The sequence below is a fragment of the Haliaeetus albicilla genome, chromosome 13, assembly GCF_947461875.1.
Source record: "Haliaeetus albicilla chromosome 13, bHalAlb1.1, whole genome shotgun sequence".
Classification (NCBI taxonomy): domain Eukaryota; kingdom Metazoa; phylum Chordata; class Aves; order Accipitriformes; family Accipitridae; genus Haliaeetus; species Haliaeetus albicilla.
The window spans coordinates 23,077,111-23,102,767 of NC_091495.1; the positions used below are offsets into that span (position 1 = coordinate 23,077,111).

The window sequence follows — 25,657 nt, forward strand, 5'->3', positions numbered from 1 at the left end:
CCGGCCGCAGGCAGCCGGGGAGCCGACGCGCCGACGCAGACGGGCCGTGGGCTTGGGAGCTGTTGTCATCTCTTCCCAAGCGGCTCCAGCTGAACTGCCTTTGAAGTGCCGTGCCGTGCGGCCGCCGCCGCCGGGTAGGTGGCAAACCCAAGGGAGTTCAGGGGTTCGGTCAAAAGCGTGAGGCCAAGATATGGAGGAGAAGCGAACAAATTAAACACGTTCAGACTTCTGTCTTCCAGTTAAGAACAAACTAAAAATCGGTCCACGGTCACGAACAAACGTGATTTTCCCCCAAATTCTTCTAGTTCCTTCCCCGTGATCTTATTTATTTCTCCCCTCCTTCTCCTATCATACTTGGCCCACAATGTCTGGCACTCCCTGAATGTTTTCACACCCACACCCACCAGACACACATTGCAGACTTGCAGTGTAACCGCGTCGACCAGCACAGGAATATTTATGCACCACTGTGCATCCAGAAGTCAGCACCAGCAGGTATAGCCCAGGCAGTACTTTCATGGGTATAAATGTGCTTTTATAGGTACAGTGTTCTTTGCTCTTAGCAGATAACGAGCACTTTGCCAACAATACATCACTATACCCAAAGTGGCAGAGCTCTCCTAGTGCAGCAATAGCCATATAAAGCGAGATTATTATGTTAACCTAATACAATCATCTGAATAATGTAAGCTATACAAAACTACTGTTTTACCTGTATTGTGCTTGGTCACTATGTCTGGAGCATAAACACACATGCAAGCAGCATCCCCAAATATGACGCTCAGTTACTACAAGAGCACGTTGCATTGGGGAGTGACTAGATGCTCAACTTTCCAGCTGAGAGAAAACGAACCCAAGAGGACATCCAGCCTTATCATACAATAACAGGAGCGTGAAGTAAACGTCACCACACCAGCTGGCAATTTTAGCTGCTGCTGGTGATTTTTATAGCAAGTGCTCTGGATGCTTCACTTTCCCAAACCCTCCCTCAGTACTCTCTTCCCAGAGAAAATTAGTGTATCCCTGTAAATAATTGATCACAGGCAGCAAACTTTACTTTCAACCTGCAGCTCATCAGAGATACAATAAAGCATTCTCTGAGCTTAGAAGTGTTATCAGTGGGGTGCTGAGCCAGAAAAGTATCAGTAACATTCCTGTCTGAGAAAACAGAGTGATCTGGCTGAGGCAGTGTGAACAGCAGAGATAAGAGCGAGAGCTTGGAGGCCACAGTACACTCTAATCCTAGTTTCCGTGAAAGGAGGAGAGTGCTGTTTTCCTAAACCTATATATACACCTATGTATCTGTATCTCCTATTGTCCTGGTTTTGGCTGGAATAGAGTTAATCTTCTTCCTAGTAGCTGGTACAGTGTTATGTTTTGGATTCAGTATGGGAATGTTGATAATATTGATGTTTTCAGTTGTTGCTAAGTAATGTTTAGACTAAGTCAAAGATTTTCCAGCTTCTCATACCCAGCCAGTGAGAAGGCTGGAGGGGCACAAGAAGCTGGGAGGGGACACAGCCAGGGCAGCTGACCCAAAGTGGCCAAAGGGATAGTCCATACCACAGGACATCATGTCCAGTATATGAACTGGAGGGAGTTGGCCTGTGGGGCAGATTGCTGCTCAGGAACTAACTGGGCATCGGTTAGCAAGTGGTGAGCAATTGCGTTGTGCATCACTTGTTTCATATATTCCAATTCTTTTATTATTATTTTCACTTTGTTATTTTCTTCCTTTCTGTCCTATTAAACTGTTCTTCCCTCAACCCACAAGTTTTAACCCCCCCCCCCCCAATGCTCTCCCCCATCCCACTGTGTGGGGGGGAAGTGAGCAAGTAGCTGCATGGTACTTTGTTGCTGGCTGGGGTTAAACCATGACACCTATATATCGATATCTACTTCCTTGTTTACTTGTTGTCTCTGAGGTTGCTGATTTCTCACAGCCCTGAAAGTAATCTTTGCCTGTATGTCAAAGTTGCAAGGCTGCCTTTTCACAACCAAGCTAGCTTCTGATGTCAGATACAGAAAATCCTGTTTTGGACTAAATTAAGTTAATCATTTTCTACTTCAAACAATTCTAATAATACCTAGAGAAGTAGCCAAGATCATTCTGATCCTTTCTATTCTTTCCTGATTGATGATACATCCTTCTTGGCACAAAAACGAACCACTGACCACAGCAGAATGAGCTAGCAGTCAAAGTGAGGAAGGGGTACCTCCCCAAAAGACCACCTGAAATCCCCAGACATGTGGAGAAGGCATGTGATGTGTCATGGTTATATAATCCTATGCATATGCATTAGATAGTCTGAATATGTACTAGGTAGGAATAGTTTAATAAATCATATGCAATTGTTACTGTTATACAGTACACCTGATGAATGTGGTGTGCTTGATTTGTGGAAAGTCCACTGAGCACCCAGGCCTGAATAAAAAGCAGTATCTCTCCCGAGCATGAGATCGGTCTATTGCACACCAGGTAACAAATCCACTTTTGGGACAATAATACCATACACTGTGTGTATTTGGCCAGTCTGCTCTTTCTCCCACAGGTTGTCCAAAGGTTTCTAGAATAACCTTTCCTGTAGAGACCTTGATAATAAGTTTTATGTCCTCTCTGCTCAATGAAGCTTCCCGTCAAAAAAAATGTTGTGAAAACAGCAAACTCTTAAGACAGCAAATAGGGAATGTGTGAAGCTGGAGCATGAGCTACATGTGAAGTAGTACACAAGTGAAACTTTCAGATTTTGTGGTTCTGATGTCTTATTTATTTCACCCTCCAAAAACCCACAAAAAACCACAAAAACCACCCCCCCAAAAAAACCCCAACAACAACAAAACAACCACCCACACACTTCCCCTGACTTAGGATACCAGAGAAGTTGTTCTCAGATGTGAGGACAAAGACCATCCTCTCTTTCTTGAGCTAATCATTCTGAGAGCTCTTCCATTTCAGCCACATAGCATTCTAGTGTTCTTTTTCATGTGCTGCATTCTGCTTGCTCATCTCTCCTAACCTCTTCACATTCAAAACCATGAACTTTTCCACTTCAACTGAAAGATGGGACAGCTTTCAGATGCCAAGGATCCCTTTTTGCTCCAGACAGCATTATCTACGCTCATGGGAAAACAAACATAAAGGATATTCACAAAAAGGAACCCTAGGAGAATACCAATCCACCCTAACTGATCTGAAATCACTGGTGCCTGTTCTGCATAAGTACATTTAAATGGGAACACAGCAAGAATCTAAATAGCTGTTCCTCCTTTTGGCTATTTCCCCTCTTCCTAAATATTGCCGCCTGTGACATTTACTGCTATGCATTTGACTGATTTAAGATGTGCGCCACGTGGAGTACAGGCTTGTCAGTATATTACTTACAAAGTACCTTGTGCACTATAATCATACACCTGACATTTATCAAAAAAATCAGAGCCCTCAAAATGGAATAAACCCCCCAACATCAGGTTTAATTTAATCCACACCCACAGGCCAATGCAGGCCAGAGTTTATTCATTGTCTATTATTCAGAGTTTTTTAATGCTCTAGACTGATATACTCACAGTGAGGAAGAGCTACCCCGCAAAGGGAGACTGCCCCCCCCCCCCCTTCTCTTACCAGTTTATTTTGTAACAGATTACTTAATACCCTTCCCAGGACTTAGAGTCAGGGAATGAGTGTAGGCTGCATACCCATTCCATTTCCCAGCTAAAAGTAAATATTAAGCCGAAACAGAAGCCAGACTAGACAAGCCTTAAATTCAGAAATATCAGCCTTGTAATTATAGATGTAAAATCTCTGAAAGCAATTGTCTGTTTGGATGCATTTTCTGTGCTCCCAGCCAGGGCTCTGCCATCAGCTGAACCATACTCAAATTCCACGACATCATGACCATGAGCTTGATTGCTTGGCTCAGTCCAAAACTTTTCATGAACACCTGCTTTGCCTGGACCTGAAGACACAACATACATATTTTGCCCTGTTTTCCAGGGGAAAAAATTAATGCAAAGTTCAGAAGACAGAGGAGTATCTTCCACTGCACCTTCTCACAGGGACACTCATTGTGTCATAGAAACACAGAAATTGTCTTTGTTCTTATTAGTAGCCTAGCCATTTAACATTAGAGGGAGTACTGCATGGTCATCTCATGCCCCTGGTTCTAGTCTCAGCTCAGATGCAAGAAGGTAAAAAATTATAATTAGGGTCTTATGTTTTTCTCTGTGATGGTACTGCTTTTTAACCTAATGATCCAACCCAAATTAACTTCAATTCTGATTTCTGTTTACTTGTTTATACTGAGCTACTGCTAACTTTCCTCATTCTGTTCTTTTCTTTCTCAATGTTGTTTGCTCTGTGACTTTCTTATTTGAGGCCTAATGAGAATTGGGATACCTCATTACCCCAACATTGCCCTCAGCATCCAATTAGCTAAAATTTCTCCAAGCAGCAGCTAACTGCAAGTTCAAAGATGAGCTTTGGAATTCCAAAGAAGAGTTTGGGAGACTGACTGGCACCTCCTTTGTCCAGTGAGAGTCTGGAGCATCAGTCACAGGAGTATTACAAAGACCTCTGCAAAGCAGGTAAGGACCTTGTCTGACTTTTTCAATCCCTAAGACAAACTGTAGCACTTGCTCCTGCAAAGACGTGAAAACTCAATTTGCTGTGCACCACTGGCCCCAAATTTCAGTACTGATTTTAGGAATAATTTAACTGAATCCCACTATGGGTGCTTGGTCCCTTTAAAAACTTAACTCAGTAAGGCTTGTGATTGAAAGATGTCACTACAGCTAGTACAGAATGAGTTTATAAATTGTAATTGTAAAGTGATGCTCAGTAAGATGACAGAGTGCTACAAAATGCTAACGAGCACTGGTCAGTCAAGTATTTTTCTCCAACAAGTGGAATTTTTCCTCTTCTGAACTCTTTTAACACCACAACATGTAGGCTGTTTGCTTTCTTTTTAGCATTCCTCCCTCGAGCAGTTTACTTACTGGTGTGCAGACAGACATTTTAATGAACTTTCTGAATAGTTATTGGTATCTGGATTCCTTCACCTTCCAAATGCCACTGAAATCTATCACCAGAAACCACCAGGACATCTCCTGTAGACCTCCTTTGGATACAAGGCAAAAAAGTTAGAAAATATTTTCATGTTCTGGCATTCTGCAAAGCTTTTAGATATTGTATGCATAACTACATAAAACTGACAGAAAAAAAAATAATTTGCTGGGTTTCTTGGGTTTATGGCTTTTTACTCTTGACTATTTTGAAACCAAACTGTGGTTTAAAACTGTTTTTTAAAACTGATGTAAAGAAAGCAACAACATTGAAGAGATGTCCAAAACCAAACAAGTCCATTTTCTCTCTCTTGCTATGCTGTTTTTACTTATTTCAATTGGTGAAACTAAGCACTTGATAGAGACGCCTGACACTAATGCATGAAAAAGTCGTTTTCCTTTTAATGAAAAAACAGAATGCATTTGGAATAATAGTATATTCCTTATAAACTACTTGGATGCAATCTACAATACAAAACTACAGGGGAAATTCCTACTCACATGAGTTTTGTAGTTACCGTAAACCACAGCTCTGTGCCTCCTGAAGTGTCACCAAGTCTGCTGCTTAGGGTAGTTAGTTGCAACAGGTTGGGTGAGCATGCATTGCCTCCACCGTCATTGCATTTTGCTCCCACCAGAAGCAGATCCACAGTCTGCTGGGCATCTTCAAAGATGAAATTGTTATCCCAGGATACTTATAATTAAATTAAGGTCACTGATGAACATTACCAACCTTAGGAGAGAAGGGGGAGGAGTGGACAATGGAAATGGAAAATAAGATAGTCTTTATATAGCTTGTGCTTATTTTGACGATTGGTATATGAGCATATTTCCTGAGCCTGTGTAGTGGTGCGCTCACTCAGAAAATGCTACGGTAGGGCAGTTAGCTTTAATACACAATTGTACCCAACCACTCCCAGCAGAAATACCTTATTATACTATCAGACAGACCCCCACCCATGAGCCTGCTGCTCTTTGTTGCTGCTGCTGTAAGTAGTATGCTTCAAATGGTATGTTATGGTCTAGCAAATACATTCCCCAAAAACACAGGCAAAATTTCATCCGAGTCTGCAAAAATTGATTGCGTCTTCAAATACAAGGCCTCACATGTCATCTAGCTAATAATAAGATACAAACCTAACACATGAAACTTCTCCCAGTTTCTAAACAAGGTATGAAGGCTCAGGAATTTGGGAAATGGAGAATTTTATCAGGACATTCATTTCTCTGCATTCATTTCTTTCTACTGGTAGCCCATTTCACTTAATTGAAAACACTTCCTCCTCCTCACCAGGGACAGCCCCCAGCATGAACCAAGAAACATTTCATGCTTCACTTAGAGAATCAAAACTGTCATACTCACTTGCCTGCACTAAGCATGGTTGGTAGCAGGTGCTCAGGTGAGGAGAGGGAGGAGGCAAGAAGCAATTCCTCCCTGTCATGTCATCTCAGCTCCTGGCAGTCACAGGAAGGAAATTTGTTCAGAAATTTTCTAAGCTAGAGGCTCAGGCTGAGCATTACATCTAGCCACCAAAGATTGTTCTTGAACACACTCCTGCTTAAGGACAACACCCACACCAACAAACTCCACAGCACAGTGTAGGGCGAAAAAAAACCCCAAAAAACCCCCACCAAACCAAAAAAACCAAACCCTTTTGCTTTTAGCTTCAACCTAGACGCTGCTATCAACCCAGGCACACCAAGCTGCAGCAAGGCCCAGCCGAAGCCCACCGCCTCACGGCCCACCGCCTCACGGCCCACCGCCTCAGCGTCTCCCCTCAGCCTCCGTGAGGGAGAGGGCGCCCAGGCGAAGCTCCTTCTCGCCCTCCCCACCGCCTTCGCCCCCCACCCGCTCTCCCGATCAGGAGGGCTCCCGCTGAGGGAGGCGGCGCAGCGGGAAGCCCCGGAGGAGAGGCAAACAGGATGGAACAGTCGCCTGCGCGCACCCGAGCGTGTCCCCCTCACGCCTACCGGGGAGCAGTAGCGCGGAGGAAGCGGCGTCCCGCACCACCGAGCACGGCAGCCACAGCAGCACCAGCACCCACCTCCCGCCGGGCACCAGGCCGCCCACCACACGTGACCAAAGCCGGGCGGCCGCCATTTTGTGCGGGCGTCCCCAAGGAACGCCTCCCGCCCCCTCCCCGGTCCGGCTCACCCCGCCCCCTCCCCCCCCGCCGGGCTCGGGGGTGTCTGGCTCGGGAGCGCGCGCAGGGCGGCCGGCGGCGCGCACGCGCGGCGGGGGGGGGGGGCAGCTGGGGCGGGGGGGCCGGGTCAGAGGAGCTGGGGCGCCCGCGCAGGCCGCCGGGACCCCCGGGCCGCCGGCGCCATCATGTACCGCTCCAGCAGCGGCCGCTCCGGCCCCTCGTCCTCCTCTTCCTCCCACCGGCTGAAAGAGGGCAGCTCGTCGGGGTCCCGCGCCTCCCGCTCCAGCACATCGGGGCCGGGGCCAGGCCGCGGCCGGCCTCCCCCGCCGCCGCCCGCCGCCGCCTCTGCCTCGCCACCGCGCTCCGCTTCGCCCCGTCCCCCGCCGCGCCGCCACCGCTCCCCGTCGGGCCACCGCGGCGCCTCTCGCCGATCCCCGTCGCCGCACCGCAGCAGGAGGTTGCCATCGCCGCCGGGAGGACCGGGGCCCGGGGGGACCCGGGGCCGCCGGGGGAGCGAGCATGGAGACGGCAGCAGCAGCCGGGTAACTACCGCCGTGCGCTGAGGTGTCTCGGTGCGGGGCTTGCCGCTTCCCTCAGGGGCTGTCAGGCCGCGGGGTGTCCCCGCCGCCTCCGCGGCCCCCGGAGATGGCGGCCACCGCCCCCCGCGGCTTGGTGGGGGGTGTCTCTCCCGGCATCGGCCTCCCCTCAGCGGTAGCCCGGCCGTGCGCTGGGGTCAGTCCGCGTCGCCGCCGGCGGAAGGGCGGGAGCTGGGGGCAGCGGGACCAGGGCCCCAAACTTGGCGCGGCGGGGTCCTTGCAGAATTCCACCGGCCCCGGGCTTTCCCTGTGCAGAGGGAGAAGGGCGATTTCCCCCCCTGTTTCTTAGAGAACCCAATGGAAAAAAAAAAATCATTGATTTCCATTTTAAGTAATGTTTTTCCTTTAATTTCCGTTACATTTTTATTTCTCTTTTATCGGCTAGAGCCATTTTAGATAAGGCTCAAAGATGATGCTATCTTTTGCTAAGGCAAAGGATGTAACTGGTCGCTTTCCTCCATTTAACACCGGTTTGTGTTATTGTATAAATATAGTTTAATTTATGGGAAGATAACTTTTTTAATAGGATGTTGAATGAGTACTTTGAGTTCTTCCTGCTGTCATGGGTGTACAAAGGAGACTGTTACAGATTTACATCTTTGAGAGGTATTCGTTGATAGGCAGTGCTTTGTACTTGGAGCTGTGCGCAAGGTGTTCCAGTCTTCTCGCTCAGTCTTGGCAAAATCTGATTTGGCCATATGAAACTCTGGTTTGGCATCTGAAGTGATCCCATTTTGGATGCAGATGTCTTCGTACTAAACCAAAGTGTATAGCCTAACTTTTTTTTTGACCGAGTGGCATTCACTCACTTAGGTTTTCTCTTGTTACTCCTTGGTGCAATGATTGTCTTGTCTGGTAACTGTTACCTGTGGTATGTAGTAGGTTCACTCCGCTTTTGTATTGTAAGAAGAGATTTTCGTACTGGAATATTTTAGGCTATGGTTCCATGGTCACTCAATCTAGCACGTGCACAATTAAAAAGAACAGTACACTCACTTTTTCCTCTCACTCTGCAGTATATTCTGCCCCCGTCCCTAGTGCTCACACTTGTACTTGTGAAGTTGCAGAGTGAGCTGATTTGAGGAAACAATGTGGCTGAAAGTCAATCCAATAAAAATGTCCTGTCTGCTACGATTCATTGCATGATGAGACCCCAAGAGAGAATGGGGATTGCCCTTTCTGATGGTGGTACAGGTTCTTACTGGCTTTATTTGGAGCTGTTGCCATAGAAGAGATCACAGGTGATTGTAGTGGAGTTAAAATTCAGCTATTCCTGCTATTTGTTATGCAAAGGTGAGCTGTCCTGAAGGTATAGGAAGATAATGTTGTATTTGACAGTTAAGCCAAACCAGACTGAGAAGCTTGCCTCTGGCTATTTGTTTTTAGGCTGTATTTCATAGTTATCTCAGTCCTGTAAGTTGTCTGTGGGGTAGCCCTGCAAACTGCATTGCTAGTGGGACCCAGGTTGAAAATAAGTAATTTTTTAAAAGGAGATAATTTTTAATCTGATTCATGTCAATTTGTGTTGTGGCTCGATGGACAGTTGCATGGTCACAGTGCGGGGATGACAAACTGGGATACAGGATGTGGTGGGTTAGTCCTGGCTGGACACCAGGAGCCCACCAAAGCTGTTCTATCACTCCCCCCCCTGCTCAGCTGGACAGGGGAGAGAAAATATAACAAAGGGCTCATGGGTTGACATCAGGACGGGGAGAGATCACTCAACCAATTACCATCAACTTGGGAAAATTAACTTAACTTATTGCCAATCAACCAGAGTAGGGTAATGAGAAATAAAACCAAATCTCAAAACACCCTCCCTCCACCCCTTCCCTTCTTCCCAGGCACAGCTTCACTCCTGGATTCTCTACCTACCCCCCCCACAGTGTTGCGGGGGGGGGGGGGGGGGCAGGGAATGGGAGTTACAGTCAGTTCCTCACAGGTTGTCTCTGCTGTTTCATCCTCTTCAGGGGCAGGACTCCTCACACTCTTCCCCTGCTTCAGCATGGGGTCCCTCCCACGGGAGACAGTCCTCCATGAACTTCTCCAATGTGGGTCATTCCCATGGGCTGCAGTGTTTCACGAACTGCTCCAGCATGGGTCCCTTCCACGGTGTGCAGTCCTCCAGGAGCACACTGCTCCAGTGTGGGTCCCCTGCAGGGTCACAAGTCCTGCCAGAAAATCTGTTCCATGGGCTCTTCTCTCCACAGATCCGCAGGTCCTGCCAGGAGCCTGCTCCAGCGCGGGCTTCCCATGGGGTCACAGCCTCCTTCGGGCATCCACCTGCTCTGGTGTGGGGTCCTCCCTGGGCTGCAGGTGGATATCTGCTCCACTGTGGACCTCCATGGGCTGCAGGGGGACAGCCTGCCTCACCATGGTCTTCCCCACGGGCTGTGTGGGAATCTCTGCTCTGGCACCTGGAGCACCTCCTCCCCCTCCTTCTTTACTGACCTTGGGGTCTGCAGGGTTGTTTCTCTTACATGTTCTCCCTCCTCTCTCCGGCTGCAGTTTCTGTGCCTGCTGCAACTTTTTTCCTTTCTTAAATATGTTATCACAGAGGCGCTACCACTATCGCTGATGGGCTTGGCCTTGGCCGGCGGCGGGTCTGTCTTATTGCTGGCTGACATTGGCTCTGTCGGACATAGGGGAAGCTTCTAGCAGCTTCTCACAGAAGCCACCCCTGTAACCACCCCCCCAGCTACCAAAACCTTGCCACACAAACCCAATATACAGGAGCAGAACTTTCTTAAACTGACTTCACCATCACTCAGTCTGCCATTTCACTGTATCCATGATAGGCTGTGAACCTGTGCCAGCTGTATCAAAACTTCCAATGCCAAATGTGTTGGTGGTTCAGACCTGGAGAAATTTGAACTAGGAGTTTTTGACTGGAAGCCTCCCACTCCCCCTTTGGGGAAAAGAAAAAAGCCACCAAAAACCCCCACTTTACACAAACATTATTCTTGATAAATGCTATTCTTCCAGTGTTATTTTGCACCCTTCTGGCTCAAGTTACAGTAGTCATCTCAGCAAATTGTTGCAGATTCTTGATGTTTTTCTTGCCTATTCTAATTTCAGAGAAGGATTGAAAAATTATTCATCCTAGAATTTAGGCTTTAGCAAGTTAGCTAGTGCTGAACTGCTGAGTCAAATAGATTTTTTGTTTATTTACAGGAATATTACTGCATTTAAGGAAAACTTTTCTCTCTGAAGCAGCTCTCACAGTAAGAGGGATATTGAGACAATTAAATGTAGCTCTTTACCCTGTATTTTGCTGTCTCTTGCATATGCTAAAGCCCAGTGTAAGTAATTATTGGAGAGTATATTGGGCACATTTTTTCCATGGAAATTCCACCAAAAGGTGTTTGACCAACCCTACTACTTCTTTAAAAGTGATGTTATAAAGCATAAAATACATACACAGGTTGATTTTACTTTTTAGAAGTACTGTTTACAAAATTAGCATTCATTAAAGATAAAGCTGGGATTAGCTGATGTTTTCCAAACAGTAGAACTAAGTGTAATCAAAGCAAAGCAGACAGCAGATACGCTAGGTCAGCATGATTGGGTAAAGTTTTAATAAAGTTTTCAGATTTATATAATTTAAGACTTCCTCTCCACAAGTTTGAGGATACAAAGTGTGGAAATGTGGAGAGTTACACAAATGTGTTAGTAAGTGGCATTTTGGAGCTGTCACTGAAAGGAGATGAATTCGGACAGAAGACTGAGGAAGAGGAATTTAAGCCGCAACAAGGAAGGAGGACTTAGAAGAGGGGAATATATGCATAAGGGTGGAAGATGTAGCATGTGGAATGAGGACACTGATGGGGTAATGGGGTTGAAGTGCAGAAAAGTTTTGAGTACAAGCTCCAAGTTATTGTCCCTTACCTTTCATGTGAGTTGGAGTATGGGAGGAGGAGCCTTAGAGATTACTTATTCCCTTTTCTTGATTCTGGGAGTTGGTTTGAGTTTTGGTTTTGAGGGTTTTTTTTTTTGAGATGGAGTGCCTGCATTCCTAGGTTATCAGCATTGTTGCCCATTTTCTCATGCGTAATTGGGATGCTGACTGCCAGTGGAGCTGTGTTGCACACTGTAAGTATGGATGTTGTTAATTCCTTAGTAGCTGGGGAAAACTTTGTGGAAATTGGAAGAGCATGGAGTGACAGCAAAGGTTTGGGGTGAGTATTGAAAAATGTAAGAGAGGAGAGGAATGTCAGGTCTGTACAGTGAGAGATTTTGGTGGACTTTATTCTTGCAAGGCTGACACATGCTGCTTTTATTTGTCCCTGCTGACCTGCATGCTTGTTCTTTTTATAGTTTCTCTCAGCTTCTTTGCTTTCTTGTAAGAAAATTGGCTGAAATTAGAGGTCTGGAATATGTTGGGTCAACAGAGAAAGAAGGAATGAAGAGCTGGTATGCAACCTGTGCAAATAATACGGCAATGGGCAATCTGTATGGCAGTCATAGGCAATCCTAACATCCCAAACTTTCTAAATGTAAGCTATTTCTTTCCTTTCTGCAGAAGTTTGTTCTGAGATGTAATCATCACTTCTCTGTCTCCCGTTCCTGGAGATGGTTGTCATGTATGTGCCCAACTTGCCAACAGCCTCGATGGCAAGAAGATGCCCTTCAAGATAATCACTTCTTGAGGCAGCCCTCAAAATTCAATGTTATACTGGGCACATGTGAGCCTTCAGAGTGTGTTTGTATGAGACACATGCACATTGTATACGTTGTATCTCAGCCAGGCTGTTGCAGGATTGTATTATGCTATACAACACCCTTGGTCTTAGAAAGTAATTAAAATGTGTTCTGATAAATGCTGGGGTTTGTATTAAAGGAGTAAAACAGAAATCACTAATACGTTACCTTAGGACAAGGTTATGTGCACAATGGATTCTAGTGCAGATTTGTACTGCAAGTAAATTTTGTTCAGGCAAATTTGTGAGGGAATTCTTCTGCTTTCTTATTGGAGATTATATACTGTTCTTCTTTTGGTCTCTTGGAGGATTGAGCTGAATCTGCTGCGTCTTCTCAGGGTGGATGCAGACAACATAATGCACCTGCAGACAACATAACGCACCTGCTGCTTGCTACTGCAATTTTCGGTGGTGAAAGCGGTATACAGTGCATGACTGGTTTGGCAGAACTGAAGCTGGTTCATTGCTTCCTGTTAAGTAGAATCTAAACCATGTTGCTTTAAAAAAGCAAATCAAGTATCTCTGTCTTCAGTCAGTCTCACCTGTTTCTTATGGAACTCCCCTTACTTTGATCATTCCTGTGTTCTAGTGCCGTATTCTAGAATGATACGAGGCATAACTAGTTAAGCATAACTTACCAGTAATGACATTTTCTGTATTGAGTATGTGTCCAAAGGAAGGTCTGTGCAGAGGCAGTCAGCTCAGGCCTTCACTGCTGTAGTTTTTCAAAGGCAACTTTACTTAGCTCTGGTTTAGCTCTACCAGTAACAAATAATGATAATGGGAATTCTATTCTGGAAGGTGTTTCTATAGTCACTGGCATTTTTAGTGTTACGTTGCGTTTATCTGCTGAAAGCAGCATGAGGTGAGGAAAACTGTTGAAAACATCACTGCTGGGAAAATCTTTGTTTACACTGGTTTATACTTTGGTTCATGTAGTTACTAAAGTTGGAAAGGGCCAGAAATCCAGACACTTTTATTAAGAAATTCCTGGCACTGTTTTTTATGCAATGTTTGTTTAGCTGCTTCTCCTCTACAAAGAAAGGAGGACAGCAGCAAATCTGGGATTTCTTGAACTTCTCTCTGTTTTTCCACCTTCCAAAATAGTGCTTTATGAAATGTATTTTTGAGTTGAAAATTTCCCTTCCAGATAATGTAAATATAGAGTGTGTTATTGGCAGCTGGGATGAGAAATTAAATGCAGTCAATACCCTCCCCTTTCTTTAGTAACTAAAGAGAATTGAAATATTTGGAACAATTGTTCTTCTAGTTTGATTTTTTTAATTGATCCATCCAGCCCAAGTCTCATATGTTAAGCAGAGCAGAGTCACTTGACTTTCTGTAGCTGAGATTAAAATTCCCTGATTGATGGGCTTGCACTCTTTCTTCAATTTACAGAGACGTTCACCGAGTCTCCGCTCTGAGTCTTCACTGGAACAGAGTTTGCGGATTACTGTTGGTAATGACCGGTATTGCATTGGCACACCAGAGCGAAGGAGGCTGCCTGATAGACTGGGCTCACCAATTGATAACCTGAGTGACAGGTATGGTCCTCTGTAGATGGGGATTCAAGTGTATGAAACAGTGAGAACGTGGGAATGGCTGTACTGGGTGAGACCAAACATCTAATTAGCCCAGTGAATGCCTAGGGAATGAGGGTAAGAGGGCAAGCATGTAGTGATGCTTCCCTGGAATACTCCTCCAGCCTCCAGCAAGTTGTGGTGCAGGGGATTCCTGAACAAAAGTCGCTGCCTGTGTTCATAGTGATTCTGTAAACAGATATTTCTTCTCTGATTTTTGTCAACTGCTTCTAAAACCCCTATAAACTAAAAGTGCCCAGAGTATATTGCAGGACGGAGCTGCTTCATTTGACCTTTCATAGCTTCAGCCACTGTCTTCCGTTTCTTATGAACCTACCTAGTCTGACTGAAAGGAAGTTTGTTTATGGATAGTGTAAAGCTTCAACTTCCTCATTTATTGGGAGAAATAATCTACTTTCCTGATTTTTGAGAGTAGTCCAGAAGAAAGCTCTAGTGTAGCTTGAAGAAAATTTATTATTTTGACTTTAAAAATGCTGTGGAAGAGAGGTGAACGTAGTCAGACAGTCTCATATGTGATAAAATAAGTGTTAGAATTCTTAGGGTCCTTTGATTGGAATTGGAGAGAAACATAGTTAATGAAGAGACATCTTTTATATTCAAAATACTGCTGTGAACAGTGAAGTATAAATATTAGTAGATACTGTTTGAAATCCTTGCCTTCAGTAGGAGAACAGGTAGAATCTGGCAAAAGAAGTAAAATCAGAAGACTCTGTGGAAATAAAATTGTTTTCTTTGTCTTGAATTGCAAAGTTAAAGATGGCATAGTTTGTGCCCCAGAGCATACAATTGCAGTTTCAGGTCAGGGATAAGCATCCAGAACAAAAAAAGCATTGTAACTTCCATTTTTGATACAAATATCCCCAACTGTTTAAAAAAAAAAAAAAAGGAGAAGAGAGAGAGAGGAAAAGAGGGAACTGAGCAGAATAAGTGAATTTCCTGTCTTTCTCAAGTGTAAGGTTAAATTTCAGCAGGTGTGGAAAACCCAGCGAGAGTTTAGTTTTCAGTGCTGTCACTTTTACGCCTTTATCTCAGTTCTCCTGGGATCAGTGTTCAATTTGTAAATCCCCTGTGCAGCCTGAAGGGAGAGTACAGTGGTTGGAAGGAGCAGGAAATGGTATGTAGGAGAACTGGCACTGCTCTGGCAAATTAAGAACATGTGGGGCGGGGGTGCGTGTTTGTCCCATTGCTTCCTTTTCTCCAGTGAGGTTTTATATTTGACCTGTTTTGTGGTTAGGATGCATGGTTAGAAGTAAAATCAGGTACAGTGGAGTTTATTTTAACGTAAGAGTGAAAATGACAAAGAACTTTCACTTTATCTCTGTTACAGGACCCATAGATGTAAAAAAAAGGTCAGAATAGACTCCTGAGAAGGTATAAAAGTGACAGATGAATCAGAATGAGAATAAGAGAAAGTGAGACTGTGTAGATCTCAGTTTTTAAGTGATTTCCCATATATTTGTAGCATAGGTATGCAAGAACTCCATGTGGTTACATTTTTTTTTTTTTCCCCTTGTGCTGGCTGCACTTGTCTAAGCAGTGCCCACTGTCCAGAAGCTTAAAGTGTGTGACAACCTAGTCATCCCTTAGCTTTTCCTAAATCTTCTAGGTACTATTTCTGACTTCCAAATTTCTTCAATGTTTAGCCATTTTAGTTGTTTTTAAAAGACACTTTGTGTTTGGTTAAGGACATTGTTTGTCATATATTTTTTCATCATGTATTTTTTTTCCCCCCTGAGAGGCTACCCTGGTACTGGGACACTGACCTTATATCTATCACTGGGCTTTAAAGTAGCCCTTATTGTGAATCATTGGGTTTAATACTGGGCATACCACATTCTTATTTGGCATGTGGTATGTTCTCATTCTTATTTAAAAAAAAAAAGAGGAGTGTTTTCTGAAGATGTCTTTTCAAATTTTGAAGTAATTGGAGCAAATAATTCTGAATTTAGTTATTCTTAGCTATTTTTGCTAACTACTCCACTTAGAGATTTCCAGCAATCACTTTTACAAATTATTTTCTGTAATTTGCAGGGCCTTGGGATGGTAGAGAGGTTCATTAGCCTATAAAAGAAATAAAATACCAAAGGATGGAAATCAGGGATGCTTTTGGATTCTCCTGCAGCAGTGGATTTTGAGGATGCCCCAGGAGAATTTCTAAGGGTGCATGTCCACGTGCAGGTTGGTCCTAAAACATCTGTAAGAACTTGCCCCAGGTTTCTAGGGCAGCTGGCCTCCTGCACATGTCTAAGTAAGCATACTGAATGCTGCTGGCCTGTGACTTCAAGGTCACCTAAGCAGCTTCAGTCTTCTACTTCAACAGATTAGTATTTTTTTGTCTTCCAGAATCTCAGTCTGTCAAAGTGAAGAATATATCTTATCCCTCTCCCTGCCTTCCATCTCTCCCTCTGTCAGTATTTTTAAGACATTCTACTACTATCTGAGCTGGCATAAGCTACACAGAGAATCCCACCAATTCTTTCATCTAAGGTTAATTCAAAAGATAAGACTGTATCCTTGCAGAGACTTGGTCTGTGTTAAGCTGTGCTCTAAAATAGCATTTTTTTTTTTTGGCATAATGTCAAGAGTGACAGTTGGCTTGAGTATGAACAGCTCATCTGACTTCCTGTTCAAAGACTATGTGTTAAGGTGGAGTCCTGTTGGTTGCTAACAGCAGAATACCATTATTTCTGTTTCTGTGTATGTGAATAAGTATACCAAAAAGTAAACTTACTTTACACTAGTTGTAGTTCTCTGAAGCATCATGTCTATGTAGTCTGTGGTCTGTTCTCCTTCTCTGAAACTGCAAATTCCAGTAATTCATGGATTCTGTGTTCGTGAAGGAATTGGGATGGTCACAGTGGTACCACCTTGTATCTTCTCTCAGGGATGCAATAGCCTGCAGTGGACATTGCTGGCTAAAAGCACCCAAACTAGTTAAGAGGGCCATATCTCTCTGTTGGACTGTATTCACAGAAAACATATTTCAAAGGGTCACGGTTTCTGTAAGGCAAATAATCCTTTTCCTCACACCTGAATTTAATCTTCGGGTTTTAAATTTGCATCTTAGCTGTTCAGAGTGTATTTGGAACATCTTTCTAGTTGTAAATATAGTAGGTTTGCTGTTTCTTTCTTTCCAAAGTGTGCTTAAATATTCCTTCTGCTTTATCACTGCGGTCAGAGCACTTGAATTGTAGGTGACACCTGACAAGCATGCATGCAAATTATTTGCACAAAAATCTGCTGAAGCTGTGTGGTGAAATACATCTGTTACTCCATCAGATGCATTCATGCAGCTTGTATAGGTTTAGCAGGCTCTGAGAAAAGGTGACACTGGAGATAGACATAGCTTTATGAAATTTACCTATATGAAATTTAATTTTAGCTACTTTTTAGATATTTTTGTGCTTTTGGAGGGGGTGGATGTGTATAGTTTGCTGGAAACTGGGAAGATACCATCTAATACTGTGGGTCCTGATGTATGCCGTATTTGCCTTATAAGAAGTGTTGGACTGATAAAGCGTCTAATAACATACGAAATGCTTTGCAGTGATGCACGTTAGAGATAAAGTGATGTTTTGTGCTGGTTTTGTTCTTAAGTATGCATGTGTAAACTATGAAAATACTCAAGAAAAAGACCTTGTCTGTTTACGTCTGTTATTCTTCAGCCTAGTGACTTTAAAAACTGGGGCTGTAATTTATCGCAAATTTTTTTGAAGATGTCATCTGGCATGACTTGACTTGTCCTTTCTCAGATCTACGGAGGGACTTTTCTGAGTAGGAGGAGGTGATTTTTGAGGATTGAGGCAATCATACATAGTTTAGCTCAAGTCGATGTTTTGATTGCTCAGGAAAGACATTTTTCTGTGTTTTCCGTCCCATTGATTTCACTTAAGGAGCACATTTGCGTCCCATTCTTGGAGGATCTTGCTAGGTTTCTGGAATACCTGTGAGTAAAACCAGCAGCTTGTAATTTTAAACATTTGGTTTGGTTTGTTTCTGCCTGATCTAAAGAACAGTCCCAGAAGAGTTTTTAGGGCTGGGGAAAAAGGCCTTAGTTAAAACAGTACTCTTAATTGGATGTGTGTGTAGGAGTTGGTCCAAAAGAAGATACTCCAAGAGATGTAGTTATTCTGGTGTTGTGCTAGTTGCATGCCCACTGCGTGTGTAATAATGCAGGGGCTGACACAAAGGAATGGTACTATTACATTTACTATCCCTGGTTCATAGATATATTATGAAAAACTGTGCTTCTTTTTGGGTATAGCCGTTCATGTGATTAGTGACAGTCCTGTCTACAGATTGGTTGCAATAGAAAATGTGGCTAGAATTTGTGGTCCTTGTCTACAGCTGAAGAGAAAAAGATCTTGTTGCATTTACCAGTGTGAAACTGAATTATACCTTGAATAATTCATATGAAATGTGACCTTGGCATCTTGCTGGGAGAGGTGAGGAAAGGGATTGTGGTCTGAAATATGATAGTAAGCTTTTTTAAAAACGTGTAGTCTTTCTCCTTCACAGAAATAAATCCATCCTATCAATTTTTCAAGGCTCTCCTTCTGCAGTAAGAGTTGAATTGTTCACGTCACTGTGTTTGCAGGTGACTTCCTAGGAGGGATGTGTAGTACCATTAAAAATAAGACTCCCTCTCTCCCCTGCCCTTTAAGTCCATAAAATGTTGCTTCTGGTTAGTGATGGAGATGTTATTCTGAAACCGATTTGGAAATTTCTTACTCTTGAGTACAAGTAAGACTGTTTACTCTGACTCAAATACTTATGTTTATTCTATGCTTCTCTTACACAGGGATGATATGGCTGATGGTCCAATATTCACTAGAGGCCTCTCATGTCCTCGAGGCCTTGAGAGATACCCATCGCATGAAGATCAACCTTCAAGTCCCTTCATCATGAGACATGATGAAGACTACCGCAACCGGGATGTTTTCCTCCATCGTTCAGATTATAGTCCGCATTATGGTCGTCGAGAAGAGCTGTCTCGTGGATCTGATAGAGATGGTGACAAACTCAGGAAATCCTCCTACCCATTGAGGCCAGAAGAGAGGGGACGAGAAATAAAGCGTCCACGGTACGAAAAGGATGAGAAGATGCATGGTGTGAGTGGAGAGCATCAGGGTTTCTCATCAGGAACACGAAACTATCGCAGACGAAGCCACAGCCGCAGCAGAAGCCCGAGCCCATCATACCTGAATGAAGAATTCCGAGAGCTTGACCGTGCAAGGAGGAAAAGAGAAGAAGAAGAGCGTAGTAGAAACTTAAATCATGATGTTTCAGGCAGTGGTTATGTGATCCCCGGCTTGACTAACACACTACAGACTTCTGATCCTCGGTATATGTATAGGCCTGAGGAAATCCCATCCATGCCCAAAAAATCTATTTTGAAGAAACGAGTGGAGATGGAAGTAGAGTCTCCTATTCAGGTTTGATCTCTGTCTCTCTGTCTATATGTTTCTGCTTTCCAAAATAGTCACTTCATGATACAGAATGTTAGTTTGATTTAAAAAATGGAAAAGCCAAATCTTTACATTTTCCTGTCTTTGAGAGGTCAGGTATCTTTTTACAGGTTTGCAGTTAGGATTGCATTAGAAACTTCAATAGGTGAAGGCATTTAATCAAGAATCATACATATATAAAATCTGAGGCAGAATAAAATGTCCTTGTTGAAATTCAGCCCAGGATGCTGAGATCTGGGCCAGCTTTTATAGAAAAGCTGAGTCTTTTTGTACCGCAGGCAGGCAGGACATTGATCAAAGCTCTCTGCCTGTCACAGTGCCTCTTTCTTGTCTTTATAGACTTAGAGAACTGCCTAATGCATCATCAGTACCTCTGGCTGAAAACATCTTCAAGCTTCCTTAATTTTTTCCCTTTGGGCTGTAGGCTGGGATCAACCCTACTTAATTTTTACCAAGCTGTACCAATTGAGTCTCAAAATTAGAGCAATGGAAAGATAAGTGGTTGCAACCACTGTGATAAATTGACTTTTTGCATGTTTTAGTCCATCACTTTTGATCTGCCTGTGGTACTCATCAGTGTTGGTTTGACAGTGACATGTTTATCTCAGGAGGTGCTCCAATACTGAGGATCCCATTCTATACCTATTATTGGAAATCCTATTTAACATGGCATTAATTATGCATATCTGAAGAAGTGACTGGCGATAACCCCAGTGCAGTTGTTTTTACCGGTCTGAAGGTGTTGAAATCCTATTTGTCTGTGATTAAACTGAAAGCATAGCCAAAATTATGTTACGGGGTTTCAATTTAAAAGTTTCAGTTCTTATGCTTGCAAAAAATTAATGAAATATAATTGTGAATTTGTGTATTCTCTGAGATAAGCATTCATTGCTGGACATGACATTCTGGAATCATTAGGCAACTTGTTTTGTAATCTCCTGTGTTCTCTTTCAACTGTATATTGTTTTTTCTAACTCTTTTCTTCAGCTGTGAACTCAAGGAGAAATTAACATGTTCGTTCGTTTGTTCTGTGAAGCGCATAGTCACCTCAGAAGGTGCTGTAGTAAGTAGTAACTTCTCTCTCTTTCAGCCTGAGGGCTTTTCAAGCAGTTCAGCTCCCAGCAAGGATCTTCCTCTTCTCTCTAGTCATTCATCTTTGCCCCAGAGCAACAACACGGCTCCTTTTGCCTCTGAAGTGGAGAACTTTCTCAAACGGTTTAACAAAGACTCTGTTGTGGAGTCTGCAAACAAGGAGTTGCACGATGGTTTATATGAGTGGAGCCCGTTTTCTGGGGCTCCCAAAGATGCTTTCACATTTGAAGAGAAGTTTGGAAGCTTCTTAAGTCACAAGGAAAAGTTAGAACCCAAGTCAGAGCCTGCTGATCGCCACTCCGACTTTCTGCTGCCTCACGAGAGGGCCAGTCAGGATGGCAGTGGTTTTTCCCGAATTCTAGGCATGATGGCTGATTCTGTCAGTGCTCAGGAGAAGAGGAGGCGTAGTTTTCCTGACATTGAGGATGAAGAGAAATTTCTTTACGGTGATGAGGATGAAGACACCAAAACTGAATCTCTCCCTATTCAGAAGCCTCCAGTGAGTTGTTGCAATGAGATAATAAACCAGAAAGTGAGCCCACCTCCTTCTTCTGCTCCAGCTGTCAAGCTGGATTCTTTAGAAGAACCTAATGCTGAGTATGCGAAGATCCATGACTTACTCAAAACCATTGGACTTGACATTGGCGTTGCTGAAATTGGAAAACTGGCTGTTCGTACCCAGGAACGTCTTCATGGCAAAAAGTTAGCATCTCGTTCTCCTGATCGTCGCTCTTCAGATCCTCGCAGACTGGACCCCTGGGACTTGCGTCGCAGCCGGAGTGATACTCGTTCTCCTGAGTCAGGCCAGCAGCACTCAGCATCACCTCCAGTCTCTTTCCAGCAGTCTAAAGATGCACCCTCTCTTCAGAAATCAGAATATGCTAAGAACAAGCCAGTGGGACAGGATATACCTCCACGTCCACCAGAACAGCCTCTTCCTTCTGTGTCTCTCATTCCCTCAGTTCCACCAGCTCCTGCTAGTTTGCCGCCTACACCTACTTCTGTTTCCCAGTACCAAATTCCCAGTTATTCCCAGTTCACTGCCACTCAAATGCCCCAAAACTATCCACCTCCCACAATGGCTCCTCCAGGATATGATGCATATGGGCACTATATGGCATATGCAGCCCCTGGCTGGACCATGTACCCTCCTGCCCAGCAGCCTAATCCTACACTGCCAGAAGCTCACGGTCTTCTTACTATGGCCATGTCAGCGAACCCCACACGTCCCAACCTCCGGGTGATTGAGACAGTCTCTATGGGAAAGGATGTCCCTGATTTAAAAAGAGATGGTTCTGTGCTCGTTCATGTCCCTACCACTCCTGCTCATTCCAAAGTGCCCCTTCGTCTGTCTTCACACCCTCTCAAAAATACCACAGAAAAGATGTCGGATGAAAAAAATAGGGCAGCTCAAAAGCAGAAGGTATGTTATCTGTTCTGATACATCAAAATATGTTGGACTGCTTGATTGCTGGGGTAGAAGCTTTTCCTATTCAGGTGCACCTTTTTTTTTCCTGAGTGGCTCCAGTTTAAAAGCAGTTGGAATAAATTTGCTTTTGTTAAAGATTTCTAGGCATTTGTTTGTATTACTCTGTGACAATTTAAAAAAATGTGTTTAAAATTCCCCAAAGTTGTATGCCCATAGTTCTTGGGGCCAGCCAAAATCTTAGAGAAAAAACACCTGGTGGCCACAGCTTGGCTTTGTTCTGCTGACCTTTAGATATTAAAATACCTGAAGAATCTAAATCTATAAATACCTGAAGCAGCGGTATAAAGAAGATGGAGCTGGGCTTTTTTTAGTGGTGTACAGTGGGAGGACAGGAGGCAGTGGGCACAAACTGAAACACAGGAGGCTCCGTGTGAACATGGTACATGGTACAATAATACCATGGTTATACCTATGTTAGACATTCTTAAATATATACTAAAGGATATCATTATTCACAGTTGCATACAATTTTCCCTCTACATTTGTATTAATTATCTCTTATAAGAATCACAAAATCAGAAGAACTTAAGGAAAACTGTTCTTTACTTTGGGCATCTGACACCAGTTTAGGTTATGGGTATTAATGTTTTCCTCTTCTAATTACCTTGGTTTGTATGATAATTAGAGAGTAGTGGTGAAGAACGTATTTTAAAATAGGAAACTGTAGTTGTATAACCATCAAAGGACTGGAAGATTCCTGAGAGTTGTTTGGGTTTTCAAACTGGTGTCCACTCAATCTTTGTTGTTAAAATAAGGGCATAGAACCATAGAATGATTTGGGTTGGAAGGGACCTTTAAAAATCATCTGGTTCCAACCCCTCTGCTGGGGGCAGGGACATCTTTCACTAGACCAGGTTGCTCAAAGCCCCATCCAACCTGGTCTTGAACACTTCCAGGGATGGGGCATCCACAGCCTCTCTGGGCAACCTGTTCCAGTGTCTCACCACCCTCACTGTAAAAAATTTCTTCCTTATGTCCGATTTAAATCTACCCTCGTTTATTTTAAAATGACTGCACATTGTCCTGTCAATACAGGCCTTCGGAAGAAGTCTCTCTCCATCTTATAAGCCCCCTTTATATATTGAAAGGCTGCAATAAGGTCTTCCCAGACCCTTCTTTTCTCCAGGCTGAGCAACCCCAACTCTCTCAGTCTTTCTTCATAAGAGAGATGTCCCAGCCCTCTAATCATTTTCATGGCCCCAACAGGTCCGTGTCTTTCTTGTGCTGGGGGCTCCAGAGCTGGATGTGGTATTCCAGGTGGGGTCTCATGAGAACACTGTAGAGGTGGAGAATCACCTCCCTGGACCTGCTGGCCATGGTTTTTGTGCAGCCCAGAATACAATTTGATTTCTAAGCTGCAAGTGCACATTGCTGGCTCGTACCTAATTTTTCATCTACCTATGGGTATCTGCATTAGAGACATTCTTGCACTGTAGCTGTGCTAATGATACATTGTGTTGGTAGATCTGCTAGTAGAAGAGCACCACATGGCAGGGTCTGGAAGCTTTTCACCTACTCAATTACATCATACTCCTCAGAACAAGTCAGGCCATGGAAGGACGGACCACTGAATCCAAGAGAGGCTCAAAAGAAGTCACTTTAAATTTTTGGCCTAAGATAACCTCTTTGCTTTTTGTTTGAAGTGACTTAGAGAGGAGTACTTACACAAAGTGCTACATCAGCAGATAAGTGAGATTTCACAGCTTGCAGGATTAATTTCTTCATCTGACGTGGTTGAAATTTTGTTTTTAATGAAATTTGGCACTTCTGGAAAAGCTCTGTTGACTGAAGGTGTGTCTCCTGCCATGAAATACCGTGGTAGCTCACCTGTGCATCTTGGCAGAACTTCTAGGGCTTTGTCTGTACTATAGATGTCGTTGGCTTGGGCTTAGTCCACCATTTTTTTGCTGTGATGGCTTGCAGTATAAAAACTGGCATGCTCCAGTTGATGCCCCTATGCTGGCAGAAAACCCAGAGTGAGAGGATGGTGTTTTGGTGGTTATTAAAAACAACACAAAAAACCCAAAAAACTTGTGGCATTTAAGACGTGGCCTAACTCTGTTGGTAGATCCCCTTCCAGGGCTTACTCCAGGCAGGATCTAGGGATCCTGCCAACATTTACATTGCCACAGTAGTAGTGATTCTCTAGGGAAGACAAGGTCTTGGGTCAGTGTAGTGTTCGCCGCATATCAAGGTGCCACGATTAGATCACTGATCAACCCCAGACCAGGGAAAGAGACAGATAGCACACACAGTGTGAGCGCCAACTTCCACCTTTTATTGCGCAGTCAATTCCTTTTATACTAACAAGGGTAGGCGGGATTACAGACACATCATAAGGCTGCGACTAACCCTCTAACTTTCCGTGACATTGCGAGATCTTCCGAACACCAAACCCTACAGGTCAGTTGTTGTTTGTTCAAGGGAGGAGTCAGTAGTAAGCTTTAGGAGCATTGTGAAAGTAAAAATTTGGGATTTGTCTCTTGAAAAATGAAGCTGGAAAGGATATTGAAAGAACTTTTCAGGTTTCATTTTAGCATATTGCCTGGTTTCCTTCTGTGAGAATCAATGAAAACCAGTGAAAACTGAATTTGTGAGCTCCTCATGCCAGTTTACTTTATTGAGCAAGAAAGAAACTTCATCCAGGTGTTTCATTTCAGACAGTTATGCCTGCAAAATATATTTGGTGATACAGTTACGATCAGTTTGAAGCAGAAGTCTAAATAATAGCTGAAATTGGCCAGAGTCAAAGCAGGAGGCAAGGAAAAGGGCTGTGAAGTCTTTTGTCCCTGATGGAACATGCTAGCTGTAGAGATACTGCATGAGCTTTGAAGACCCATTTAGCCTTGATCTTGCTCACCCCTGTAGAAGATAATCAGCTGAGTCTAAGTGCCTTGGGAAATGGTGCAACAAACAAGGCAGTTTTGGGGAATACACTGCCCAAAAGAAAAAAATCACCTTCTTGTAGGGTTGAAGTGTGAGCACTTGATATAGTTACATACAGATGCAGAGGATGAGGTGTATTTGTTGTGTTAAAATACTCAAGAACATTTTGAGAACAGTGAGCAGTGTTCTGTGACTGGCAAATTGAGGTCTTGCTGTCATTCTTGCAAGACTGATTATCTTGTGTTGGGAAGAGAAGAAAATCCAGTCCCCTTCCAATCTGTTTAGGTGATAGAAGAGAGAGAAAAACTGAAGAATGAACGAGAAGCACGGCAGAAGAAGCTTTACTATCTCAAGACTGAGTTGGACAGGCTTCGTAAACAGCAAGGTACAGTGCATCCCCCCCCTGCTTTTTTTTTTCCACTGGGGTGTGTCTCAAGTCCTAGTACCTGCTAGGAGAAGTGAAGACCAAAATATTAATAATAGTCTATAGTTTAAAACTAATATTTTCATACTCCGGGCAATGCAGAACTCTTGAGAAGGCAGTGACCTACTTACTATATTAAAATTAATTATGTCAAAATTTGGCTGTTACACTGAAGCAAATAGTTGCTTTTGCATTTTCT

General features: G+C 43.7%; 1 protein-coding gene across 3 annotated transcripts in view; it reads left to right on the forward strand.

Moving 5' to 3' along the window:
* The first annotated feature begins 7,232 nt into the window (after positions 1–7,232).
* ZNF318 (zinc finger protein 318) overlaps positions 7,233–25,657 on the forward strand; it is a 29,012-nt gene continuing 10,587 nt past the window's right edge. The window contains exons 1-5 of one of the 3 annotated variants that reach the window (XR_011327511.1): positions 7,233–7,744; positions 13,897–14,042; positions 18,901–19,534; positions 20,658–22,082; positions 25,320–25,419. Coding sequence is in view for 2 of the 3 variants with exons in the window: in XM_069800461.1 (XP_069656562.1) it covers positions 7,388–7,744; positions 13,897–14,042; positions 18,901–19,534; positions 20,658–22,082; positions 25,320–25,419 (2,662 nt within the window). In the remaining variant the exon portion in view is untranslated. The remainder of the gene's footprint in view (positions 7,745–13,896; positions 14,043–18,900; positions 19,535–20,657; positions 22,083–25,319; positions 25,420–25,657) is intronic. The other 2 variants (XM_069800461.1, XM_069800462.1) reach the window with 2 other exon arrangements.